This window comes from Heterodontus francisci, chromosome 13 (genome assembly GCF_036365525.1).
Source record: "Heterodontus francisci isolate sHetFra1 chromosome 13, sHetFra1.hap1, whole genome shotgun sequence".
Taxonomy (NCBI): domain Eukaryota; kingdom Metazoa; phylum Chordata; class Chondrichthyes; order Heterodontiformes; family Heterodontidae; genus Heterodontus; species Heterodontus francisci.
The window spans coordinates 24,668,656-24,692,187 of NC_090383.1; the positions used below are offsets into that span (position 1 = coordinate 24,668,656).

At 44.0% G+C, this 23,532-nt stretch overlaps 1 protein-coding gene across 2 annotated transcripts in view; it reads right to left on the reverse strand.

Moving 5' to 3' along the window:
* Nucleotides 1-23,532, reverse strand: part of dhx57 (DEAH (Asp-Glu-Ala-Asp/His) box polypeptide 57) — a 167,545-nt gene that overhangs the window by 24,876 nt on the left and 119,137 nt on the right. For both annotated transcript variants that reach the window (XM_068044535.1, XM_068044536.1), the window contains exons 17-22: nucleotides 21,777-22,053; nucleotides 13,378-13,473; nucleotides 11,819-11,902; nucleotides 11,582-11,719; nucleotides 5,122-5,196; nucleotides 1,537-1,671 (exon numbers count right to left, since the gene is read on the reverse strand). In XM_068044535.1, coding sequence (XP_067900636.1) covers nucleotides 1,537-1,671; nucleotides 5,122-5,196; nucleotides 11,582-11,719; nucleotides 11,819-11,902; nucleotides 13,378-13,473; nucleotides 21,777-22,053 — 805 coding nt within the window. The remainder of the gene's footprint in view (nucleotides 1-1,536; nucleotides 1,672-5,121; nucleotides 5,197-11,581; nucleotides 11,720-11,818; nucleotides 11,903-13,377; nucleotides 13,474-21,776; nucleotides 22,054-23,532) is intronic.

The window sequence follows — 23,532 nt, forward strand, 5'->3', positions numbered from 1 at the left end:
CATGAATGCTGAGAGCTCCTGGTTGGGTATACTTGAAGTCAACATTACTCAGCGTATCAAACTCAGGAGCTGCTGAAATGGCTTCAATCAAGAAGCGGATGATTGGCAATGCTTAAAAGAATAGAGGTAGATTTTGAAAAGCAATATTCAAGGATAACAGCGATAGAGGGCAAACACCTTAAAACCTTTCTTTAGTTGTAAAAATTGACTGGATGACACCAGTGGTGAAAAAGTTTTAACGGAGCAAAGTTGACCTAGAAAAGAAATGCTTACAGCTCACTTTATGGAACACTGCAGAGCACTATTAATCTAGATTCAAATGATGCTGCAAACTAACACTGTGGTTCAAATTTTCACTTCCACATTCCTGTGAAAGTAAATAATGACTTCCATCAAGTCTATTCCCTCAGGTGAACATAAAAGATCCCACAGCACCAGTTCAAAGAAGATCTGGAAAGTTCTCCCTGGTGTCCTGGCCAATATTTATCCCTCAAAGCAACATCACTTAAAACAGATTATCTGGTCATTGCTGTTTGTAAACCTATGCTGTGCACAAATTGGCTATCATTTTTCCTACATTATAGCAATGACAACACTTTACAAGTACTTTGTTGGCTGTGCAGTGCTTTGGGACATCCTGCAGTCGTGAAAATTGCTTTATATTCAAGTTCTTTTTCTTTATCAAGTGAGCAGGTTATTACATCTTAGAAATGTCTCAATGTGCTTCGATGAACCACTTTGCAGTTTAGTAACTGTGGTTATTCATTGCTCGATCATCACTGGGAGACAAAAGTGAGATTGCACCACACTGTTCCGGATAACGTAACAAGACTGTTTGCTTTACAAGAGATACTAAATTCCCATCAAATTTACAATATCATAGCAATTACTTGTACCCATTCATTTGTGGAGAAAGTAGAGAAGCTGGGATTGTTCTCTTTAGAGCAGAGAAAACAAAGATATTTAACAGGGGTGGTTTTGATAGAACAAATAAGGAGAAACCGTTTCCACTGGCAAGAGGGTTGGTATTCAGAGGACACAAATTTAACATAACTGGCAAAAGAACCAAAGGGGAGTTGAGGATAATTTGAAAAAAAACACAGCAAGTTAGGACCTGCCTGAAGAGTGGTGGAAGCAGATTCAATAGTAACTTTCAAAAGGCAGTTGGATAAATAGTTGAAAAGGAAACATTTGCCTTGGAGAAAGAACAGGGAATTATGACTAATTGGAAATCTCTTTCAAAGAGCTAGCACAAGCATGATGGGCTGAATAGCCTCCTTCTGTGCTGTAAGATTCTATGATTCTAATCATTAGAGTTTTATGGAATAATACAAAAACTGATTTAAATAATGTCATATTTGTTTGGCTAATGTCAAACTGCTCAGGCAGATAATGCAACAGTTAATAAACAAAGTAGGACATCAACAGAACATAAAATCTCCCTTTCTTGATGAATCCAAATGAAGGGCAGAGTGTGGGTCTGCTTCTGCTAGCTCTCAGACAACCTTTCATTGGGTAAAAACCATACATACAGACCTGATAGTTCACTGAAGAAGGGTGGATGTGGACATTTCCATCATTCTTCGTGATGAAGTGCAGCTCTTCTGGTTTTGGTAGCACTTTTAATGCACCAGACATAGTCTGTGCATACTTACTCTGAGGAGAGGTCACCTAGGTACAAAAAAAATGAAAACTTTCATGTTGATCTGTGTTATACACCCTTCTCTCATGTTGGTCCCTCCTCCACTGAGAGCACCAAATCCCATTGGAGAACAATTCCAGAGGTTTTGTTTCCTCTTTAGATACATGACAACACAGTAATCTTAAATATCTCGATCATCCCCCATCCCATCAACTGACACACCCTCTGGCTTTTATCACTTTCTAAGAAGGAACATCTTTAAATAACTCTTAACATGGCCATCAGTGTATGATAAATTTGAGCAGTGGCTCATGTTGAAAACATATGTTCAAGATTATGCACATTCAATGACATGGTTACAACACAACAGCAGGCCATTCTGCCCATGAAGTCTGTGCTGGTTCTCTGCACCTGCCATTTAGCTAGTACCCCACGCCCTGGCCCTCCACCTGTAGCCCTGCGAATTCTTTCCCGTCAAGTGCTTATCCAATTCCCTTTTGAAAGCCACAATTGAATCTGCCTCCGTCACACTTTCAGGCAGTGTATTCTAGATCACAACCACTGGGGGGGGGGGGGGAAGAGGGAGGCGGGGGGGGGAGGGGGGAAGAGGGAGACTGGGGGGGGGGGGGAAGGAGAGAGACTGGGGGTGGGGGAAGAGAGAGACTGGGGGAGGGGGGGAAGAGAGAGACTGGGGGAGGGGGGGAAGAGAGAGACTGGGGGAGGGGGGGAAGAGAGAGACTGGGGGAGGGGGGGAAGAGAGAGACTGGGGGAGGGGGGGAAGAGAGAGACTGGGGGAGGGGGGGAAGAGAGAGACTGGGGGAGGGGGGGAAGAGAGAGACTGGGGGAGGGGGGGAAGAGAGAGACTGGGGGAGGGGGGGAAGAGAGAGACTGGGGGAGGGGGGGGAAGAGAGAGACTGGGGGAGGGGGGGAAGAGAGAGACTGGGGGAGGGGGGGAAGAGAGAGACTGGGGGAGGGGGGGAAGAGAGAGACTGGGGGAGGGGGGGAAGAGAGAGACTGGGGGAGGGGGGGGAAGAGAGAGACTGGGGGAGGGGGGGGAAGAGAGAGACTGGGGGAGGGGGGGGAAGAGAGAGACTGGGGGAGGGGGGGGAAGAGAGAGACTGGGGGAGGGGGGGGGAAGAGAGACTGGGGGAGGGGGGGGGAAGAGAGAGACTGGGGGAGGGGGGGGAAAGAGAGAGACTGGGGGAGGGGGGGGAAGAGAGAGACTGGGGGAGGGGGGGGAAGAGAGAGACTGGGGGAGGGGGGGGAAGAGAGAGACTGGGGGAGGGGGGGAAGAGAGAGACTGGGGGAGGGGGGGAAGAGAGAGACTGGGGGAGGGGGGAAGAGAGAGACTGGGGGGAAAGAGGGAGACTGGGGGGAAAGAGGGAGACGGAAGGGGGGGGAAAGAGGGGTACAGGGGGGGGGGGAAAGCGGGATACAGGGAGGGTGGGGAAAGCAGTATTTTGCTTTTATTCCTCTTGAAGTCATTAAGGGGAATGCTTGGTAAGTACACAAGGGAGAAAGGAATAGAAAGATATGTTGACAAGGTGAAATGAAATAATGTGGGAAGAGGCTCATGTGAAGTATAAAGACCAGCAAAGATCAGTTAAGCCAAATGTGCTGTAAATACTACATACAGCCATTGAGTGATAGGATGCAAGTTTGCATTCGCAATTCTCCACATGGCAGTTACCGATTTCCACCTTGCTATCAGCAGAAGTAGTGTAGAATAGAGGTCAGACCCTTTCCTGTAACAGGTGAGTGGGGAAAATAAAACCAGTCATCCGAAGTGAGTTTTGCATACCGCCTAGTGGCCAGCTGTAGAACAGCAGAGATTTGGGACTCCAAGATAACTGCTTGTCCCCTATACTACCAATCAAATTTGACAGGAAAAGGTAGCCTTTAGGAAGGATGATGTGTGGTAGAAGCAGCTAGCAGTAAGCTACAAGGGACAGGAGGAGGATTAAGAGGTTTAAGATCACCTTTTTGCAATGTACCTGAAGAGAAAACAAATTGCCGCACAGAATAGTAAAGTTCAAGTCTTCAATTCATTACCTGTATGGCCACAGGTTTTATCATATGTAATGAGGTTTCAGGGTACCCAACATATGCTGAGAGTTGCATCAGCTCTCGTCTGTGCTATAAGTTGAGAGGTCCCTATGGGACCTAAATCCTACATATAAATGTAGGAGACCCACTGAATTGACAACTGTCTAGGAATAGGAGACGACCATTCAGCCCCTCTAGTCTGCTCGCCATTCAATTAGATCATGTCTGATCTGCACCTCAACTCCATTTATCCGCCTTTGCTCTGAATCCCTGAAATCCTTACCAACAGAAATCTTGAAAGCCTTTTATATAGGAACAGATGTAGGGCATTCAGTCCCTTGAGCCTGTTGCGTCATTCAATTAGATCATGACTGATCTGTATCTAAACTTCAGTTACTCTCCTTGGTTCTGTAACCCTTAATACTACTGCCTATCAAACATCTATCAATTCAATTTTGAAATTTTCAATTGACATAGCCTCAACAGTTTTATGACGGGGAGTGTGTTCCAGATTTCTACTATCTTGTGTGTGAAAAAGTGCTTCCTCACATGACCTCTAAACAGCCTAGCTCTAATTTTAAGGTTATGCCCCTTGTTTTTGATTCCAGGAAATAGTTTCTCCATATATACCTCATCAAATCCTTTATCATTTTAAGCATTTTGATCAGATCACCTCAGTCTCCTAACTGAAGGGAATACAAGCCAAGTTAATGTAACCTGTGCTCATAATTTAACCTTTTTAGCTCCAGTTTATTCTGGTGAATCTGGGCTGCACCTTCTCCAAGGCCAATATGTATCTCAGAAAGGATAAAGCCCACAACTGACCACAGTTTTCCAGATGGGGTTTGACAAAGAATCTGTACAACTGTGGCATAACTTCCTTTTGTATTTCTGTCCCCTTCAAATAAAGGCCAGCATTACGATAGCCCTTTTTGATTGCGTTTTGCAGTGCTCTACTGGCTTTTAATGATGTGTACTTGGACTCCCAAATCTCTTTGTTCCTCTACAGTCCCTAGATTCTCACCATTTAGAAAATACTCCGATATTCTGAGAAGCAACAGCCTGAGTGTTGATCCCTGTCTGTTTCCCTTTTTCATATTATTCCAAGTAAATCCAGTAAAGACTGGTATAATGAGTTAGCAAAGATTCTTGTACATTTGAAACTCCACTGGTTGCTCATCAGCACCTGACAGATCACTTGAAAATATTTCTCTGCTCAGAGCAATCATCTGGAATTAGAAACCATGGCATGCATTTTTAAAAAAAAGAAAAATTCTAAAATGAAGAAAGTAGTTGAAGTTTTACCATCCTTTTAAACAGATGCTGAGTTCTTTTTCCCTTTGTTTCCCACCCAGCAACCCTCCCAAAAACAAAATTCAAACTTTACTAAATTACATCAGAGTCCAAATGCAAGTTAAGAGTTTTGAACTGACCTGGACCACATTTGGATAGAGGGCAGCACACAATATTGCTGAAATTAACTTCATGTTTTCTGCATTGGAGTTGGCCTAAAATAGAGCAAAATGACAAAACAGAGCTAACCACAACAGATGACTAAAACAAGCAGCAACAAAAACTGATATATACACAAACACATTTATCCGTGTGTGTGTGTTTGTAAATATATTTTATTTATATGTCAGTAACATTGTTAAATGTATCAGAAATATAAACTGCAGAAAGTGTTGAGGTTGAACTCTTAAGGTAGTAAATAATTGAAGACATAAAAGGTTGAACAATTACTTTTCATAAATAAAATCCAGTTTATAAGTTAAAATTAGTCCCCATATACACTGAAAAACAGTAGAAGCTTTTCTATTTATCTCCTCTCATCCCTTTTCTACTAATGTGGCGATTCCCACTTGGATACGGTTTCTGGAAAGACACTCTTTGCTACCTGGCTCAAGTGACTTCTTGGTCAGCCTGCTCGACAATCCTGACTTCTGCCCTCATCTGGGATCGATAGATGCCCATTTCCAGCAGTTCTCGTTGATAAGTGATAAGGAGGATTTTTCACCTTTTCCATCCAATTACCCTTCCTTTGTTAGGGTCCAAAACTGCTGCTCTGACAATGTGTGAAATGTAGAATGTAGCTGCAACCTTCCTGTTCAGTATGGCTCACTGCAACATCACATAGCTCATTATGTACTGAGCATTAGCAGGAGGGAGAAGCAACAGGAGCTTAAGCTATTGTTTTCATATTTTTCTGCCTTGGAATGAACACATTGAGGAAATGTGGCAGATTAGTCTAAGGTAAGTTTTAACATCCTGTCAATGTCTTCAATCTTCTCTCGATGATGAACATTTGCAGTCCCCAATAAAAGGAAACAGTTCGCAAATACAAAGATCAATCTTTTCTTCAAATTGTTGTAACAATACTTATGCTCCATGCCCTAAAAAAGGAGGCTACTGTCTTAATTTACTCTTGTCGCAAAAGCTTTCATCGTTAATGTTAGTTTCTTGCACCGTAATGCTGAGACTTCGTAAAACTCAATACTTTGCCCTTTCTAAATAATTCTTTAAAATAAAGCAGTAAATATAATGATTATACAGTGGAACCATATAATCCACAAAGTCTGCACCCTTGTTATCTGCTACCCTGACTATCTGCCAGAACCTTCACAGGACTTATGACTCTGTCTCAGTGCACAGCTTCAGCTATTTATATTTCATCCCTTTTTCCTTTAGTTATTTGTATTGGGTTTGTCTTTATTCTTGTGCCTAGAATATTTCCATACCATATGCATGACATAAAAAACTCAGGGATTCTTGAGTTTCGACCAATTTCTATTATCCACTGTTTGGAAGGGGGCAAACCTTTCTGTATGCTATATAATTTGCTGTAGAATTATTTTAATGGGGGCAGTGGGAGGAAATGGGACTCATTGTTTTTCTCTCCTTCCCTTCGGTTGAGTCCTAGTTGCCACACACTATTCTTGGGTGAGCAGATGTGATGACCTGCTCCCAAAGATTCTGTTGCTCTCAAATGGACATTCAGAAGATGTACAGGAGCAGTCTGGAGCAATGATTTCTCAATTTCCCCTCCCCTTTTGTACAGGACTATCTGGCCTCTGCTTAGTGCTTTCTCATAGTGGTACACAGATGAGACACTCCGCACACAGGGGATCCTGGCATAGCACATGGGCGCCAATGCACTGCACTACCATTCTCTGGCAGTTTGAAAGCTGATTACCCTAACTTGCCTTCGGGAGAATATACTGTCCAAACCCAGTGCCCACTGAAGCACCATTTCCCTTCCTTCTCCCCCCAATAACTCCTGCCGGCTACTAATACCACAGAACCGTGCTATTCCTTCAAAGTACATACTTATATGTATCAAGCAACCTGTAATATACCACATAGAAAAATAGGAACAGGAATAGGCCCTTCAGCCCTTTGAGCCTCTTTCACTCTTCACTTAGATCAACTCCATTTAACCAGTCTTTGCTCAGATTCCTTAATAGAGTTGTACAGCACTGAAACAGGCCCTTCGGCCCATTGTGTCTGTGCCGGCCATTAAGTACCTAACTATTCTAAACCCATTTTCCAGCACTTGGCCCGTAGCCTTGTATGCTATGGCGTTTCAAGTGCTCATCTAAATACTTCTTAAATGTTGAGGGTTCCTACCTCTACCAACTCTTCAGGCAGTGTGTTCCAGATTCCAAACACCCTCTGGGTGAATTTTTTTCCCCTTAAATCCCCTCTAAACCTCCTGCCCCTTACCTTAAATCAATGCCCCCTGGATACTGACTAAGGAAAAAAGTTTCTTCCTATCTATTCTATCAATGCCCCTCATAATTTTGTATACCTCAATCAGGTCCCCCCTCATCCTTCTCTGCTCGAAGGAAAACAACCATAGCCTATCCAGTCTCTCTTCATAGCTGAAATACTCCAGCCCAGGCAACATCCTGGTGAATCTCCTCTGCACTCTCTCCAGTGCAATCACATCCTTCCTATAGTGTGGTGACCAGAACTGTACACAGTACTCCAGCTGTGGCCTAACTAGCATTTTATACAGCTACATCATAACCTCCCTGTTCTTCTATTCAATGCCTCGGCTAATAAAGGCAAGTATCCCATATGCCTTCCTAACCACCTTATCTACCTGTGCTGCTGCCTTCAGTGATCTATGGACAAGTACACCAAGGTCCCTCTGTACCTCCTAGGATCCTACCGCCCATTGTATATTCCCTTGCCTTGTTAGTCCTCCCAAAATGCATCACCTCACACTTCTCAGGATTAAATTCCATTTGCCACTGCTCCGCCCATCTTACCAGCCCATCTATATCGTCCTGTAATCTCCTCACTATTTACAACACCACCAATTTTTGTGTCATCTGTTAACTTACTGATCATACCTCCTATACTCACGTCTAAATCATTAATGTATACTACAAACAGCAAGGGTCCCAGCACCGATCCCTGCGGTACACCACTGGTCACAGGTTTCGACTCGCAAAAACAACCCTCGACCATCACCCTCTGCCTCCTGTCACTAAGCCAATTTTGGATCCAATTTGCCAAATTGCCCTGGATCCCATGGGCTGTTACCTTCTCAACCATTCTCCCATATGGGACCTTGTCAAAAGCCTTACTGAAATCCACGTAGACTATATCAACTGCTCAACCCTCATCTACATATCTCGTCACCTCCTCAAAATATTCAAATCAAGTTAGTTAGACAGATCTCCCCCTGACAAAGCCATGCTGACTATCCTTGATTAATCCCCGCCTCTCCAAGTGGAGATTAATCCTGTCCCTCAGAATTTTTTCCAATAGTTTTCCTACCACTGATGTTAGACTCACTGGCCTGTAATTACCTGGTTTATCCCTGCTACCCTTCTTGAATAATGGTAATTGGTGGTGTTGTAAATAGTGAGGAGGAAAGCCTTAGATTACAGGACGATATAGATGGACTGGTAAGATGGGCGGAGCAGTGGCAAATGGAATTTAATCCTGAGAAGTGTGAGTTGATGCATTTTGGGAGGACTAACACTTGCTGTCCTCCAGTCCTCTGGTACTTCTCCTGTGGCCTGAGAGGATTTGAAAATTAGTGTCAGAGCCCCTGCTATCTCCTCCCTTGCCTCACATAACAGCCTGGGATACATCTCATCTGGGCCTGGGGATTTATCCACTTTTAAGCCCGCTAAGACAGCAAATACTTCCTCCCTTTCAATGCTAATTTGTTCAAGTATATCACAATCCCCCTCCCTGATCTCTACACCTACATCGTTCTTCTCCATAGTGAACACAGATGAAAAGTAATCATTTAAAACCTTACCTATGTCCTCCGGCTCCACACACAGATTACCACTTTGGTCCCTAATGGGCCCTACTCTTTCCCTGGTTATCCTCTTGCCCTTAATATACTTATAAAATGCCTTGGGATTTTTCTTTATCTTGCCCGCCAGTGTTTTTCTTGTCCCTTCTTTGCTCTTCAAATTACTTTTTTTTTTTTAAGTACCCCCCCCACACTTTCCATACTCCTCTAGGGCCTCCGCTGTTTTCAGCGATCTGAATCTGCCATAGGTGTCCTACTTTTCCCTTATCCAATCCTCTACATCCCTTGACATCCAGAGTTCCCTTGACTTGTTGGTCCTACCCTTCACCTTTATGGGAACATGTTGGCCCTGAACTCTATTTCCTTTCTGAATGACTCCCACTGGTCTGATGTAGACTTTCCAGTCCACTTTGGCCGGATTCTGTTTTATCATATTGAAATCAGCCTTCCCCCAATTCAGTTCTTTTATTTCCGGTCCCTTTTTGTCCTTTTCCAGAACTACCTTAAATCTTAGAGGTATGGTCACTATCCCTGAAATGCTCCCCCATTGACACTTCTACCATTTGTCCGGATTCATTCCCTAGGATTAGGTCCAGTACTGGCCATTCTCTTGTAGGACTTTCTAAGTCCTGGCTCAAAAAGCTCTCCTGTATGCACTTTAAGAATTCTGCCCCCTTTAAGCCTTTTGCACTAAGACTAACCCAGTTAATATTGGAGAAGTTGAAATCCCCTACTATTATTACCCTATTATTTTTACACCTCTCTGAGATTTGTCTACATATCTGCTCCTCTATCTCTCCCTGATTGTTTGCAGGCCTGTAGTACACTCCCAGCCAAGTGATTTCCCCCTTTTTGTTTTTCAGTTCTACCCATATGGCCTCATTTGAGGAGCCTTCTAAGATATCATCCCTCCTTACTGCAGTAATTGACTCCTTGATCAATCGTGCAATACCACCTCCTCTTTTACCCCCTCCCCTGTCACGCCTGTAGATTCTATACCCTGGAATATTGAGCTACCAGTCCTGCTCCTTCCTCAACGATGTCTCTGTGATAGCAATAACTTCATATTCCCATGTGTTAATCAACGCTCTCAATTCATCTGCCTTACTAGTAAGGCTCCTTGCGTTGAAATAGATGCAATCCAGCCTTGCATTATTTGTTTGTGCCTCAACAAGTCTATATTTGCTCTGCCTTCCAGACTGACTTAGTTTCTCTTCTATATTTGACTGTGCATCACCCCCTACTGTACCTCAAGTCTGTATCCCATCACCCTGCTAAATTAGTTTAAACGCCCCCCCCAACAGCACAAGCAAACCTCCCAGCAAGGATGTTGGTCTCGTTCCGGTTCAGATGCAACCCGTCCAACTTGTACAGGTCCCACCTTCGCCAGAAACAGACCCAGTAATCCAGGAAACTAAAGCCCTCCCTCCTGCACCATCTCTTCAGCCACGCATTCATCTGCTCTATCCTCCTATTCCTATACACACTAGCACATGGCACCAGGAGTAATCTAGAGATTACAACCTTTGAGGTCCTGCTTTTTAATCTGCTACCTAGCTCCCTAAATTCTTGTTGCAGGACCTCATCCCTCTTTCTACCTATGCCATTGGTACCAATGTGAACCACGACCTCAGACTGTTCACCCTCCCCCTTCAGAATGTCCTGCAGCTGCTCAGTGACATCCTAGACCCTAGCACTAGGGAGGCAACATATCATCCTGGAGTCACATTTGCGGCCACAGAAACGCCTATGTGTATCCCTTATGATAGAATCCCCTACCACTATAGATCTCCCACTCCTTTTCCTCCCCTCCTGTGCAGCTGAGCCATCCGTGGTGCCACAGACTTGGCTTGCTGCATTCCCCTGAGAAGCTATCTTCCCCCAACAGTATCCAAAATTAAAAATCTCTTAGATAGGGAGATGGACCCAGGGGACTCCTGCACTACCTGCCTAGTTCTTCTACTCTGCCTGGCGGTCACCCATTCCCTTTCTGCCTGAGCAGTCTTTACCTATGGTGTGACCACCTCCTGTACGTGCCATCCATGATGATCTCAGCCTCGCAGTTGCTCCACAGTGTCTCCAGCCTCTGCTCCAGATCCGAAATGCAGATTTCGAGTAGCTGCAGCTGGAGACATTTCCTGCACATGAGTTCGCCCTGGACACTGGAAGTGTCCCCGACTTCCCACATTGCACTGGAGGAGCACTCCACGCTGCTGAGCTGCCTTGCCATGACTTACCCTTTACTCTCTTAAATTACTCAAAAATTAGATTATTTACACTAGGGACCTTGATTCCCTGAAGAAAAACTACCTACTATATTAAAAATTACTGTAGACCTTTCTCTTTACTTTGGTTACTTGCCCAGCTATTTAGAGTTATTCCCTAATACCCTTGCCTAACAAAATTCTATCAATCTCAGTTGTGAAATTTTCAATAGACCTAGCCTCAACAGCTTTTTCGGGGGAGAGCGTTCCAGATTTCCACTACCCTTTGTGTAAATGTGACATCCCCCTGAATAGCCTACTTCTAATTTTAAGGTTATATATTAAATCTTGAATCTGCATTATACCATGAATCAAGAAAGCATATAAAAGGAACCACTTTTCTTTCACCTCTTGGCCAGTGGCCTTAACAATTCCATCCCCTCCCTGTGACGACATCTTCTCAATGTATCTGGCTCTCAGTCCTTCCTTCACAAAACCAATATCAGACAGCAGCTCTGCAAATTGTCTCTTCATGCTGGAAATCTCCTACAATGTGGAGAAACACAACAGAAAATTACATGAATCACTATGATTTGTGGTGCGTTTACTACATTCTTAAGTGTAAGAGCTAAAAGGGCCACCTACCTGTAGTATTCTTCCAGATAAGAAGTTCTGTCTGCAGTAATTGTATCCGGCTTGAGAGCTCTCCTTTAGGGCAACACTCCATCCCTAGATGGATGATTTAAACGAAAAAAAGTCACAACTATTTTTAAGAAAACATACACACAACATTTACACCATGAGTGCCCGTTAATGATGATCTCCATCAAGAAAAGGCACAGCAACCTCCCCTTGACATTCAATGGCACTGCCATCGCTAATCCCCCACTATCAGCACCCTAGAGGATCACCACAGACCAGAAGCTGAGTTGGACCAACTATATTAACAACAGGAGCAAGAAAAAGGTTGGAGGCTCATCTCCTGATGCATTGCCACCATCTATAAGGCTCAAGTCAGTAATGTGATGTAATGTAATACTTAGTACTGGCCTGGATGGGTGCAGTCACAACAACATTCAAAGAGCTCAACACAATCCAGGACAGAGTAGTTTGCTTGGTTGGCAAACCTGACACTGGACAAAATATCGATCTCTTCTGCCATAAGCACATTATGAATATGGTATTTGCAATTTACAGGATGTATGGCAGCAATTCATCAAATATACTTCGGACTTCCACCATCAAAATGGGCATGAGCAGCAAAATCATGGCAACACCATCACCTTCACTATCTCCTCGAAGTCACATATCAATTTGATTTGGACATATATCACACATCATCGTAGCTGGGTACAAATCCTGGAGGTCCCGATCTAAAATCATTAGGGGAGCACCATCAGGTCAAGGACTGAGTTTAAGGAGAAGGTCCATTCCCATCTTCTAAGATGCTAATAAAATGTGGCTTCCCCTCTGTCATTCACATTCACGAGAACAAAATAATTTTTTTTTTTACAAAAAGGACCAACCTCTGCTGGGAAGACATGGGGTGGTGTACATGAAATGTTAGAGTTACTGCAACTTCTAATCCTTCCTTTATCCCTCAGGGCAAATGCCACACATCCACCTAGCACTGCTCTATTGAGATTGAGAACTCACTATGCAGGAAACTATTTCTATATCAAATGCATCAATGTATGATGTGACCACAATGGGCTGTGCAAAGTAAATAAATCAACATTGAATGTTCACTGGCATTCCAAAGAAAAGGCAGGATGTGGATTTGAATTTGATTTTCTGGCTTGGGAATTTCCAATCCCCCTGTCCTTTCATAGAGTCATACCGCACAAAAGGAAGCACTTAGTCCATCAGTTCTTTGAAAGAGCTATCCAATTAGTCCCACTCCCTACACAACCCTGCAAATGTTTCCTTTTCAAGTATACATACAGTTCCCCTTTGAAAGTTAAGGGAGAAGATGGTAAACAAAAGACCAGATTCTTAGCCACAGGATGAGAGAAAATCAGTGGCCAGCTACCACAGCCTATTCTGGTACACCTGAAGGGTCTTCAGTGATCCATTAGAAACAAATCTTTGCTCTTTATTGTTCACCCTGATAAATGCAATCTCCGATTTGCAAAGAGAAGCTCCTTCACTGAGTGAGCAATGCTGAGGACAATACAGCGGGAATGCTCAGCCTGCAGTCTTACCTTGTAGGCCTGGAGAAAAGCAAGATAATCGCTGTGAGCCACAGCAAATTCCAGCTTCTTCACATTGGCTTCTTCTCTTTTATCCCACGGAGATACCTTTTAACAGCATAAACCATTTTATTTAGAAAGTATTAATAAGTGCATTTGGTTAAAACACTTAAAAGTTGCAAGCATTAGAGTTTACCTTCTCTCTCATATACTCGAGGTTTTGCACTTATTTGCTTGCTGCTGTAAGAAGATTCCAGTTAAAACCAAAAATCCTGAAAATCATTCTGAATTCTACCCACTTGTTTTCATCACGTCTATGTACAGATTGTGCGTGCTCCAAATAGGTGTCAGCTTTGGCTCAGTGGTAGCACTCTTGCCTCCGAGTCAGATGGTTGTGGGTTCGAGCCCCACTCCAGGGACTTGAGCTATAATCTACGCTGACACTTCACTGTTGTATTGAAGGAGTGTAGAACTGTCAGTGATACCGTTTTTCAGATGAGACTTTAGAATAATAGAAAGTTTACGGCACAAAAAAAGAGGCCACTTGACCCATCATGTCTACGCTGGCCAAAGAAACAAGCCATCCAGCCTAATCCCACTTTCCAGCATTTGGCCCATAGCCCTGCAGATTATGGCACTTCAGGTGCACATCCCGGCACCTTTTGAATGAGTTGAGGGTTTCTGCCTCTACCACCCTTTCAGGCAGCAAGTTCCAGACCCCCACCATCTTCTGGTGAAAAAGTTTTTCCTCATCTCCCCTTTAATTCCTCTACCAATCACTTTAAATCTATGCCCCCTCGTCACTGACCGCTCTGCTAAGGTAAATAGGTCCCTCCCATCCACTCTATCCAGGCCCCTCACAATTTTGTACATCTCAATCAAATCTCCCCTCAGCCTCTTCTGTTCCAAGGAGAACAACCCTAGCCTAGCCAATCTTTCCTCATAGTTGTATTTTTCTAGTCCTAGCAACATTCTCGTAAATCTCTGTACCCTCTCTAGTGCAATTACATCCCTTCTATAATGAAGCTACCAGAACTGCACACAGTACTCAAGTTGTGGCCTAACCAACTTTTATATAGTTCCAGCATTACCTCCCTACTCTTATATTCTTTGCCTTGGCTAATAAAGGAAGGGATTCCATATGCCTTCTCAACCACCTCATTGACCTGTCCTGCTACCTTCAGGGATCTGTGGACATTCACTCCAATGTCCCTCACTTCCTCTACACCTCTTAGTATCCTCCCATTTATTGTGTATTCCTTTACTTTGTTTCTTCTTTGGCCTCCTTATCTCGAGAGACAATGGGTAAGCGCCTGGAGGTGGTCAGTGGTGTGTGGAGCAGCGCCTGGAGTGGCTATAAAGGCCGATTCTAGAGTGACAGGCTCTTCCACAGGTGCTGCAGAAAAATTTGATTGTCGGGGCTGTTACACAGTTGGCTCTTCCCTTGCGCCTCTGTCTTTTTTCCTGCCAACTGCTAAGTCTCTTCGACTCGCCACACTTTAGCCCCGCTTTTATGGCTGTCCTTTGTTTGACATCCCCAAATGCATCACCTCACACTTCTCTGGATTGAATTCCACTTTGCTACTTTTCTGCCAACTGATATCTATCCTTTGATATCTTCCTGCAGTCTACGCTATTCTCCTTGCTATCAACCACACGGTCAATTTTTGTGTCGTCTGCACCTTCTTGATCATTCCCCCTATATTTACGTCCAAATCATTAATATATAGCACAAAAAGCAGGGAACCCAGCACTGAGCCCTACAGAACCCCACTGGAAACAGCCATCTAGTCGCAAAAATACTCGATAACAATTACCCTCTCTCATAGAGTTATACAGCACAGAAACAGGCCCTTCAACCATCATGCCTGTGCCAAAAATCAAACACCTAACTATTCTAGTCCCATTTTCCAGCACTTGGCCTGTGGCCTGGTATGCTATGGTGTTTCAAGTGCTCATCTAAATACTTCTTAGATGTTGCAAGGGTTCCTGTCTCTACCACCCCTTCAGGCAGTGTATTCCAGATTCCAACCACCCTCTGGGTGAATTTTTTTTTCCTCAAATCCCCTCCAAACTTCCTGCCCCTTACCTTAAATCTATGCCCCCTGGTTATTGAACCCTCCACTAAGGGAAAAAGTTTCTTCCTATCTATTCTATCAATGCCCCTCATAATTTTGTATACCGCAATCAGGTCCCCCGTCAGCCCTCTCTAAGGAAAACAACCCTAGCCTTTTCAGTCTCTCTTCGTAGCTGAAATGCTCCAGCCCAGGCAACATCCTGGTGAATCTCCTCTGCACCCTCTCCAGTGCAATCACATCCTTCCTATAGTGTGGTGACCAGAACTGTACACAGTACTCCAGCTGTGGCCTAACTAGCATTTTATACAGCTCCATCATAACCTCCCTGCTCTTATATTCTATGCCTCGGCTAATAAAGGCAAGTATCCCATATGCCTTCCTAACCACCTTAACTACCAGTGCTGCTGCCTTCAGTGACCAATGGACAAGTACACCAAGGTCCCTCTGATCCTCTGTACTTCCTAGGATCCTACCATCCATTGTATATTCCCTTGCCTTGTTAGTCCTCCCAAAATGCATCAACTCACTTCTCAGGATTAAATTCCATTTGCCACTGCTCCGCCCATCTTACCAGCCCATCTATATTATCCTGTAATCTAAGGCTTTCCTCCTCACTATTTATGACACCACCAATTTTCGTGTCATCTGTTAACTTACTGATCATACCTCCTATATTCACATCTAAATCATTAATGTACACTACAAACAGCAAGGGTCCCAGCACCGATCCTTGCGGTACACCACTAGTCACAGGCGTCCACTCGCAAAAACAACCCTCGACCATCACCCTCTGCCACTAAGCCAATTTTGGATCAAAATTGCCAAATTGCCTTGGATCCCATGGGCTCTTACCTTCTGAACCAATCTCCCATGCGGGACCTTATCAAAAGCCTTACTGAGGTCCATGTAGACTACATCAACTGCTTTACTCTCATCTACACATCTAGTCACCTCCTCGAAAAATTCAAACAAGTTAGTTAGACATGATCTCCCCTGACAAAGCTATGCTGATTATCCCTGATTATTCCCTGCCTCTCCAAGTGGAGATTAATCCTGTCCCTCAGAAATTTTCCAATAGTTTTCCTACCACTAATGTTGGACTCACCGGCTTGTACTTACCCAGTTTATCCCTGCTAACCTTCTTGAATAATGGCACCACATTTGCTGTCCTCCAGTCCTCTGGTACCTCTCCTGTGGCCAGAGAGGATTTGAAAATTTGTGTCAGTGCGTGCCCCTGTTATCCCCTCCCTTGCCTCAGTTTAGTTTAGTTTAGTTTAGTTTAGAGATACAGCACTGAAACAGGCCCTTCGGCCCACCGAGTCTGTGCCGATCATCAACCACCCATTTATACTAATCCTACACTAATCCCATATTCCTACCACATCCCCACCTGTCCCTATATTTCCCTACCACCTACCTATACTAGGGGCAATTTATAATGGCCAATTTACCTACCAACATGCAAGTCTTTTGGCTTTTGGCTCACATAACAGCCTAGGATACATCCCATCTGGGCCTGGGGACTTATCCACTTTTCAGTCCACTAAAAGAGCTAATACTTCCTCCCTTTCAATGCTGATATGTTCAAGTATATCACAATCCCCCTCCCTGATCTCCATACCTACATCGTCTTTCTCCATAGTGAACACAGATGAAAAGTAATCATTTAAAACCTCACCTCTTGTCCTCCGGCTCCACACACAAATTGTCACTTTGGTCCCTAATGGGCCCTACTCATTCCCTGGTTATCCTCTTTCCCTTAATATACTTACAAAATGCCGTGGGATTTTCCTTTATCTTGCCCGCCAGTGTTTTTTCATGTCCCCTCTTTGCTCCCCTAATTATATTTTTTAAGTACCCCCCCCTACACTTTCTATACTCCTCTAGCGCCTCTGCTGTTTTCAGCACTCTGAATCTGCCATAAACCTCCTTTTTTTTTTCCTTATCCAATCCTCTATATCCCTTGACATCCAGGGTTCCCTGGACTTGTTGGTCCTACCCTTCACCTTAATGGGAACATGTAAGCCCTGAACTCTCACTATTTCCTCTTTGAATGATTCCCACTGGTCTGATGTAGACTTTCCTACAAGTAGCTGCTCCCAGTGCACTTTGGCCAGATCCTGTTTTATCATGTTGAAATCGGCCTTCCTCCAATTCAGTACCTTTATTTCCGGTCCACCTTTGTCCTTTTCCATAACTACCTTAAATCTTAGAGTTATGGTCACTATCCCCGAAATGCTCCCCCACTGACACTTCTACCACTTGTCTGGCTTCATTCCCTAGCATTAGGTTCAGTACTGCCCCTTCTCTTGTAGGACTTTCCATGTGCTGGCTCAAAAAGCTCTCCTGTATGCATTTTAAGAATTCCGCCCCCTTTAAGCCTTTTGCACGAAGACTATCCCAGTTGATATTGGAGAAGTTGAAATCCCCTACTATTATTACCCTATTATTTTTACACCTCTCTGAGATTTGCCTACGTATCTGCTCCTCTATCTCTCCCTGACTGTTTGGAGGCCTGTAGTACACTCCCAGCCAAGTGACGGCCCCCTTTTTGTTTTTAAGTTCTACCCATATGGCCTCATTTGAGGAGCCATCTAAGATATTCTCCCTCCTTACTGCAGCAATTGACTCCTTGATCAATAGTGCAATGCCACCTCTTTTGCCCGTTCCCCCGTGACGCCTGAAGATTCTATACCCTGGAATATTGAGCTGTCAGTCCTGCCCCTCCCTTAACCATATCTCTGTGATAGCAATAACATCATATTCCCATGTGTTAATCAACGCTCTCAATTCATGTGCCTTACTAGTAAGGCTCCTTGCGTTAAAATAGATGCAATCCAGCCTTGCATTATTCACTTGTGTCTTAACAGGTCTATATTTGCTCTGCCTTCCAGACTGACTCAGTTTCTCTTCTATATTTGACTGTGCATCACCCCTTACTGTACCTCCACTCTGTATCCCATCCCCCTGCCAAATTAGTTTAAGCCCCCCCCCCCCCCCCCCACCCCCAACAGCACTAGCAAACCTCCCAGCAAAGATGTTGGTCCCATTCTGGTTCAGCTGCAACCCGTCCAACTTGTACAGGTCTCACCTTCACCAGAAACAGACCCAGTGATCCAGAAAACTAAAGCCCTCCCTCCTGCACCATCTCCTCAGCCACGCATTCATCTGCGCTATCCTCCTATTCCTATACTCAACTAGCACGTGGCACCGGGAGTAATCCAGAGATTACAACCTTTGAGGTCCTGCTTTTTAATCTGCTACCTAGCTCCCTAAATTCTTGTTGCCGGACCTCATCACTCTTTCTACCTATGTCATTGGTACCAATGTGTTCCACGACCTCAGACTGTTCACCATCCCCTATCAGAATGTCCTGCAGCCGCTCAGTGACATCCTTGACCTTGGCACCGGGAAGGCAACATACCACCCTGGAGTCGCATTTGCGGCAAAAGAAACCCCTATCTGTACCCCTTATGATAGAATCCCCTATCACTACAGCTCTCCCACTCCTTTTCCTCCCCTCCTGTGCAGCTGAGCCACCCGTGGTGCCACAGACTTAGCTCTTGCTGCATTCCCCTGAGAAGCTAACTCTCCCAACAGTATCCAAAGCGGAAAATTTGTTTGGTAGGGAGATGGACCCAGGGGACTCCTGCACTACCTGCCTAGTTCTTCTACTCTGCCTGGCAGTCACCCATTCCCTTTCTGCCTGAGCAGTCTTTACCTGTGGTGTGACCACCTCCCTGTATGTGCTGTCCACGATGATCTCAGCTTCGCGGATGCTCCAGTGTCTCCAGCCGCTGCTCCAGATCCAAAACGCGGATTTTGAGTAGCTGCAGCTGGAGGCACCTCCTGCACACGTGCTCGCCCTGGGCACTGTAAGTGTCCCTGACTTTCCCCTGGAGGAGCACTCCACGCTGCCGAGCTGCCCTGCCATGACTTACCCTTAATTTATCCCCTTAAATTACCCAAAAATTACACGAGGGACCTTGATTCCCTAAAAAAAACCTACCTACTATATTAAAAAAAACTGTAGATCTTTCTCTTTACTTTTAGTCACTTACCCAGCTATTTAGAATTATTCCCTAACAGCGGTTACTCACCAACCAATCACCTTGTAGCTTTCCTGTGATGTCACTGTTGACTTTTTTCTTTTTTTTTGCCGAACTCCGGCGCGCCTGGATTTCTCTCATACAGGTCCGCTCCTCTTTGCTCCGCTTCCTGCCACTGAGCCAATTTTGTATCCAGCTTGCCATATTTCCTTGGATCCCATGGACCTTTTTTTTAAACTAGTCTGCCATGTGGGACCTTGTCAAAAGCCTTGCTAAAATCCATGCAGACCTTATCAACTACACTACCCTTAGCAATCCTCCTTGTTACTTCCTCAAAACATTCAATCAAGTTAGTCAGACATGACCTTCACTTAACAAATCCATGCTGACTATCCTTGATTAATCCATGCCTTTCTTAGTGACAGTTTATCCTGTCTCTCAGAATTGATTCCAACAATTTGTCCACTACCAAAGTTAGACTGACTGGCCTGTTGTTACTCGGTCTATTCCTTGCTCCCTTTTTAAACAAAGGTACAATGTTAGCAGATCTCCAATCCTCCAGCACCACACCTGTATCCAGTGAGGATTGAAAAGTGATGGTCAGACCTTCTGCTATTTCCTCCCCGGTTTCTTTTAACAGCCTGGGGTACATTTCATCTGGCTCTGGTGATTTATCCACCTTCAAGGACGCTAATCCCATTAATACTTCTGCTCTCCTTATGTTTATCACATACAATATTTCACACTCCTCCTCCTTAACTACAATATCTGCATCGTCCCCCTCTTTTGTGAAGACAGATGCCAAGTATTCATTAAGAACCATACCCACATCTTCCGCCTCCACACATAGGTTACCTTTATAGTCTTATATGGACCCTATTCTTTCCTTAGTTATCCTCTTACTCTTACTGTAAGATCACCTTGATTTTGCTTGCCAATATTCTTTCATGCCCTCTCTTTGCTTTCCTAATTTCCTTTTTGATTTCACCCCTCTACTTTCTATATATCTCTCGGCTTTCTGTAGTAGGGTTATCTCTGTCTGACATAAGCTTTCCTTTTCTGCTTTATCATACCCTGTAAGCACCTTTACATCCAGTCCCAGTCTTTTACTTTATGGGAACATGTTGACTCTGAACCCCTTGAATCTCCCCTTTGAATGCCTCCCACTGCTCTGACACTGATTTATCTTCCAGTAGTTGTTTCCAGTCCACTTCTGCTAAATCACTTCTCAGCTTAGTAAAATTGGCCGTTACCCAATTTAGAACTTGAACTCCAGTTCTATCTTTGTCCTTTTCCCTAATTATGTTAAAACTAACTGAATTATGATCACTACCACCAAAATGCTCTCCCATTGCCATTCCTTCCAGCTGCCCAGCTTCATTTCCTAAAATGAAGTCCAGAACTGCACCCTCTCTATTGGACTTCTACAAACTGGCCAAAACAGTTCTCCTGAATGCATCTTAAGAATTCTGTTCCCTCCATTCCTTTCACACTAAAACGATCCCAGTTAATATTGAGATAGTTAAAATCCCCTACTATTCCTGTCCTATTGTTTTTCTTCTCAGAGATTTGCCTATATATTTACTTTTCTATCTCCCTCTGACTGTTCAGGGGTCTATAGTACACTCCCAGTAGTGTGACTGTCCCATTTTTGTTCCTCTCAATTGACGATCCTTCTAAGATATCATTGCTCTTCATAGCTGTAATTGCTTCTCTAACTAAAATTCCTTTTCATCCCCCTCTCTATTTCATCTGAAAACCCTGTAACCAGGAATGTTAAGCTGCCATTCCGGTCCTTCTTTATGCCATGTTTCTGTAATAGCTATGATATCATACGACCACGTTTCTATCTGTGCCCTCAACTCGTCTGCTTTATTTGCTATACTCCTTGCCTTGAAGTATATACCCTCGAGCACTGCCAAACTCTTTTTTAAAATTTTCTATCCTTTGTTTCCTCTGCCTTCCAGACCCGCTCACCAATTTTCTGCCTTCCATTTCCATTTTTGATTTTGCCCCATCTGAGTCTACCCTCAGGTTCCCATCCCCCTGGCAAACTAGTTTAAACCCTGCCCAACAGCACTAGAAAACTTCCAGGCAAGGATATTGGTCCTAGCCCTGTTGAGGTGCAAACTGTCCAGTTTGTACAGGTCCCACCTTCCCCAGAACCATTCCCAATGCCCCAGGAAGCCCTCCTATACTATATATCAAAATGCTTCAGTAGAAGTTATTGTTTAGTTGTATTTCATATGTTTTAGCATATATCTGAAGGATTGATTTTACTTACAAAGGGGGATTTAAAGGCCAAGCTAGCTGCAATGGTCAGAGCAGGATCAAGGCAACGGAAGATGGCGCCAAACAACATTAGTTTTCCAATGCGGACGTCGACTGGCAAAAAGGCTAAGTGATACCCCAAGGGAGTGAGCGTTTCATCTGGTGTGAGGGCCCCGAGGTCCTGCAACCGATTTTTAGCTGCTTTCAAACCTTCTTCCATGGGTGGTTCGACCAGACGTGACAGAACAGACTCCAAATCATGATTTGCAAAAATGTCCAGAACTTTGATCCTAGATAAAGAGCAAAAAATATAATTCACAAATTAAATTTTTCTTTTAATTCTCCACAATAAATAATTATCTAGAATACTAACTACAAAGCTACTTCAAAGACTGCAGTCATAATTGATAACTTAGTCCAGTGGGAAAGAAACATTTTGAGCTTAAATATATCCCAGTAAACTGAAACGGGTTCCATTCAATACTGAATATTGGCAATAAAAATCAGAAGGAAAATGAGCAGATAAATTATTTTGTCGATGCAGTTTCTTTTAGCACAATCTCTCTCCACACTACCAGACTCCATTGCAGTACTGAGGGAATGCTGCAATGTTGGAAATGCTGGCTTTCAAATGAGATGTTAACCTGAGGCCCCGTCTGCTCCCTCAAGTGGACATAAAAGATCTTCGAAGAACAGCAGGAGAGTCCTCCCCGTGTCCAGGCCAATATTTATCCATCAACCAATATTGCTAAAATAGATCATCATGTCATTACCTCATTGTTTTTGGGACCTTACTGTGTGCAAATTGGCTGCCACATATCGTACATTACAATGAGTGCACTTCAAAAGTACTTCATTAGCTGTAAAGTTATTTGGGATGTGCTGAGATCATGAAAAGTGTGAAAATTTAAGTCTTTATATCTTTCCTTCCTATGAGAAGGCAGGCTGCACACCTACGATTGAAGGGTACCATCTCCACAGTATCCCAATATTTCATAGCATTCACATGCATGGGAATATACTTTGAAGATTACCTGTTCTATTGGATCGCCAGTAATGAATAAAACTGAAAATTTTGCTATGGCACTCATACTGCTGTGGCAGGTGGGTCCAGTTCAATTTTACAACTCCAATCAGCTCCATCCTGGGCATATTGAGTCTTTTACTCACTGTAATTCATTGAGTACTTCTCACTCCCATGCAAATCACAGTCCCATTTGATGCTGTAGAATTGCAACTCACTCAGCCCAACAGAACATTTTCAATGGCACAAGGGTAGGCTGAATAAACTCCGGTGCCTTATAAAACCTTGCAGCGCAGGAGGAGATGATTTGGCCATTGCGCCTGTGCTGACTCTTTAAAACAGCACTTCAATTTCGTTTTTATTTGTTTCATCGGTTGTGGGCATCGCTGTCAAGTCCAGCATTTGTTGCCCATCCCTAATTGCCCTCGAGAAGATAGTGGAACTGCTGTAATCCATCTGGTGTGAGTACACCCACAGTGCTGTTAGGACGGGAGCTCCAGGATTTTGTTCCAGCGACAGTGAAGGAAGAGCAATATATTTTTAAGTCAGGATGGCGTGTGGGTTGGAGTGGAACTTGCAGATGATGGTGTTCCCATGTGTCCTTCTGGGTGGAAGATGTCATGGGTTTGGAAGGTGCTGTTGAAGGAGGCATGGTGAGTTGCTGTAGTGCATCTTGTATATGGTACACACTGCTGCCACTGTGCGCTGATGGTAGAGGGAGTGAATGTTTAAGGTGGCGGGTGGG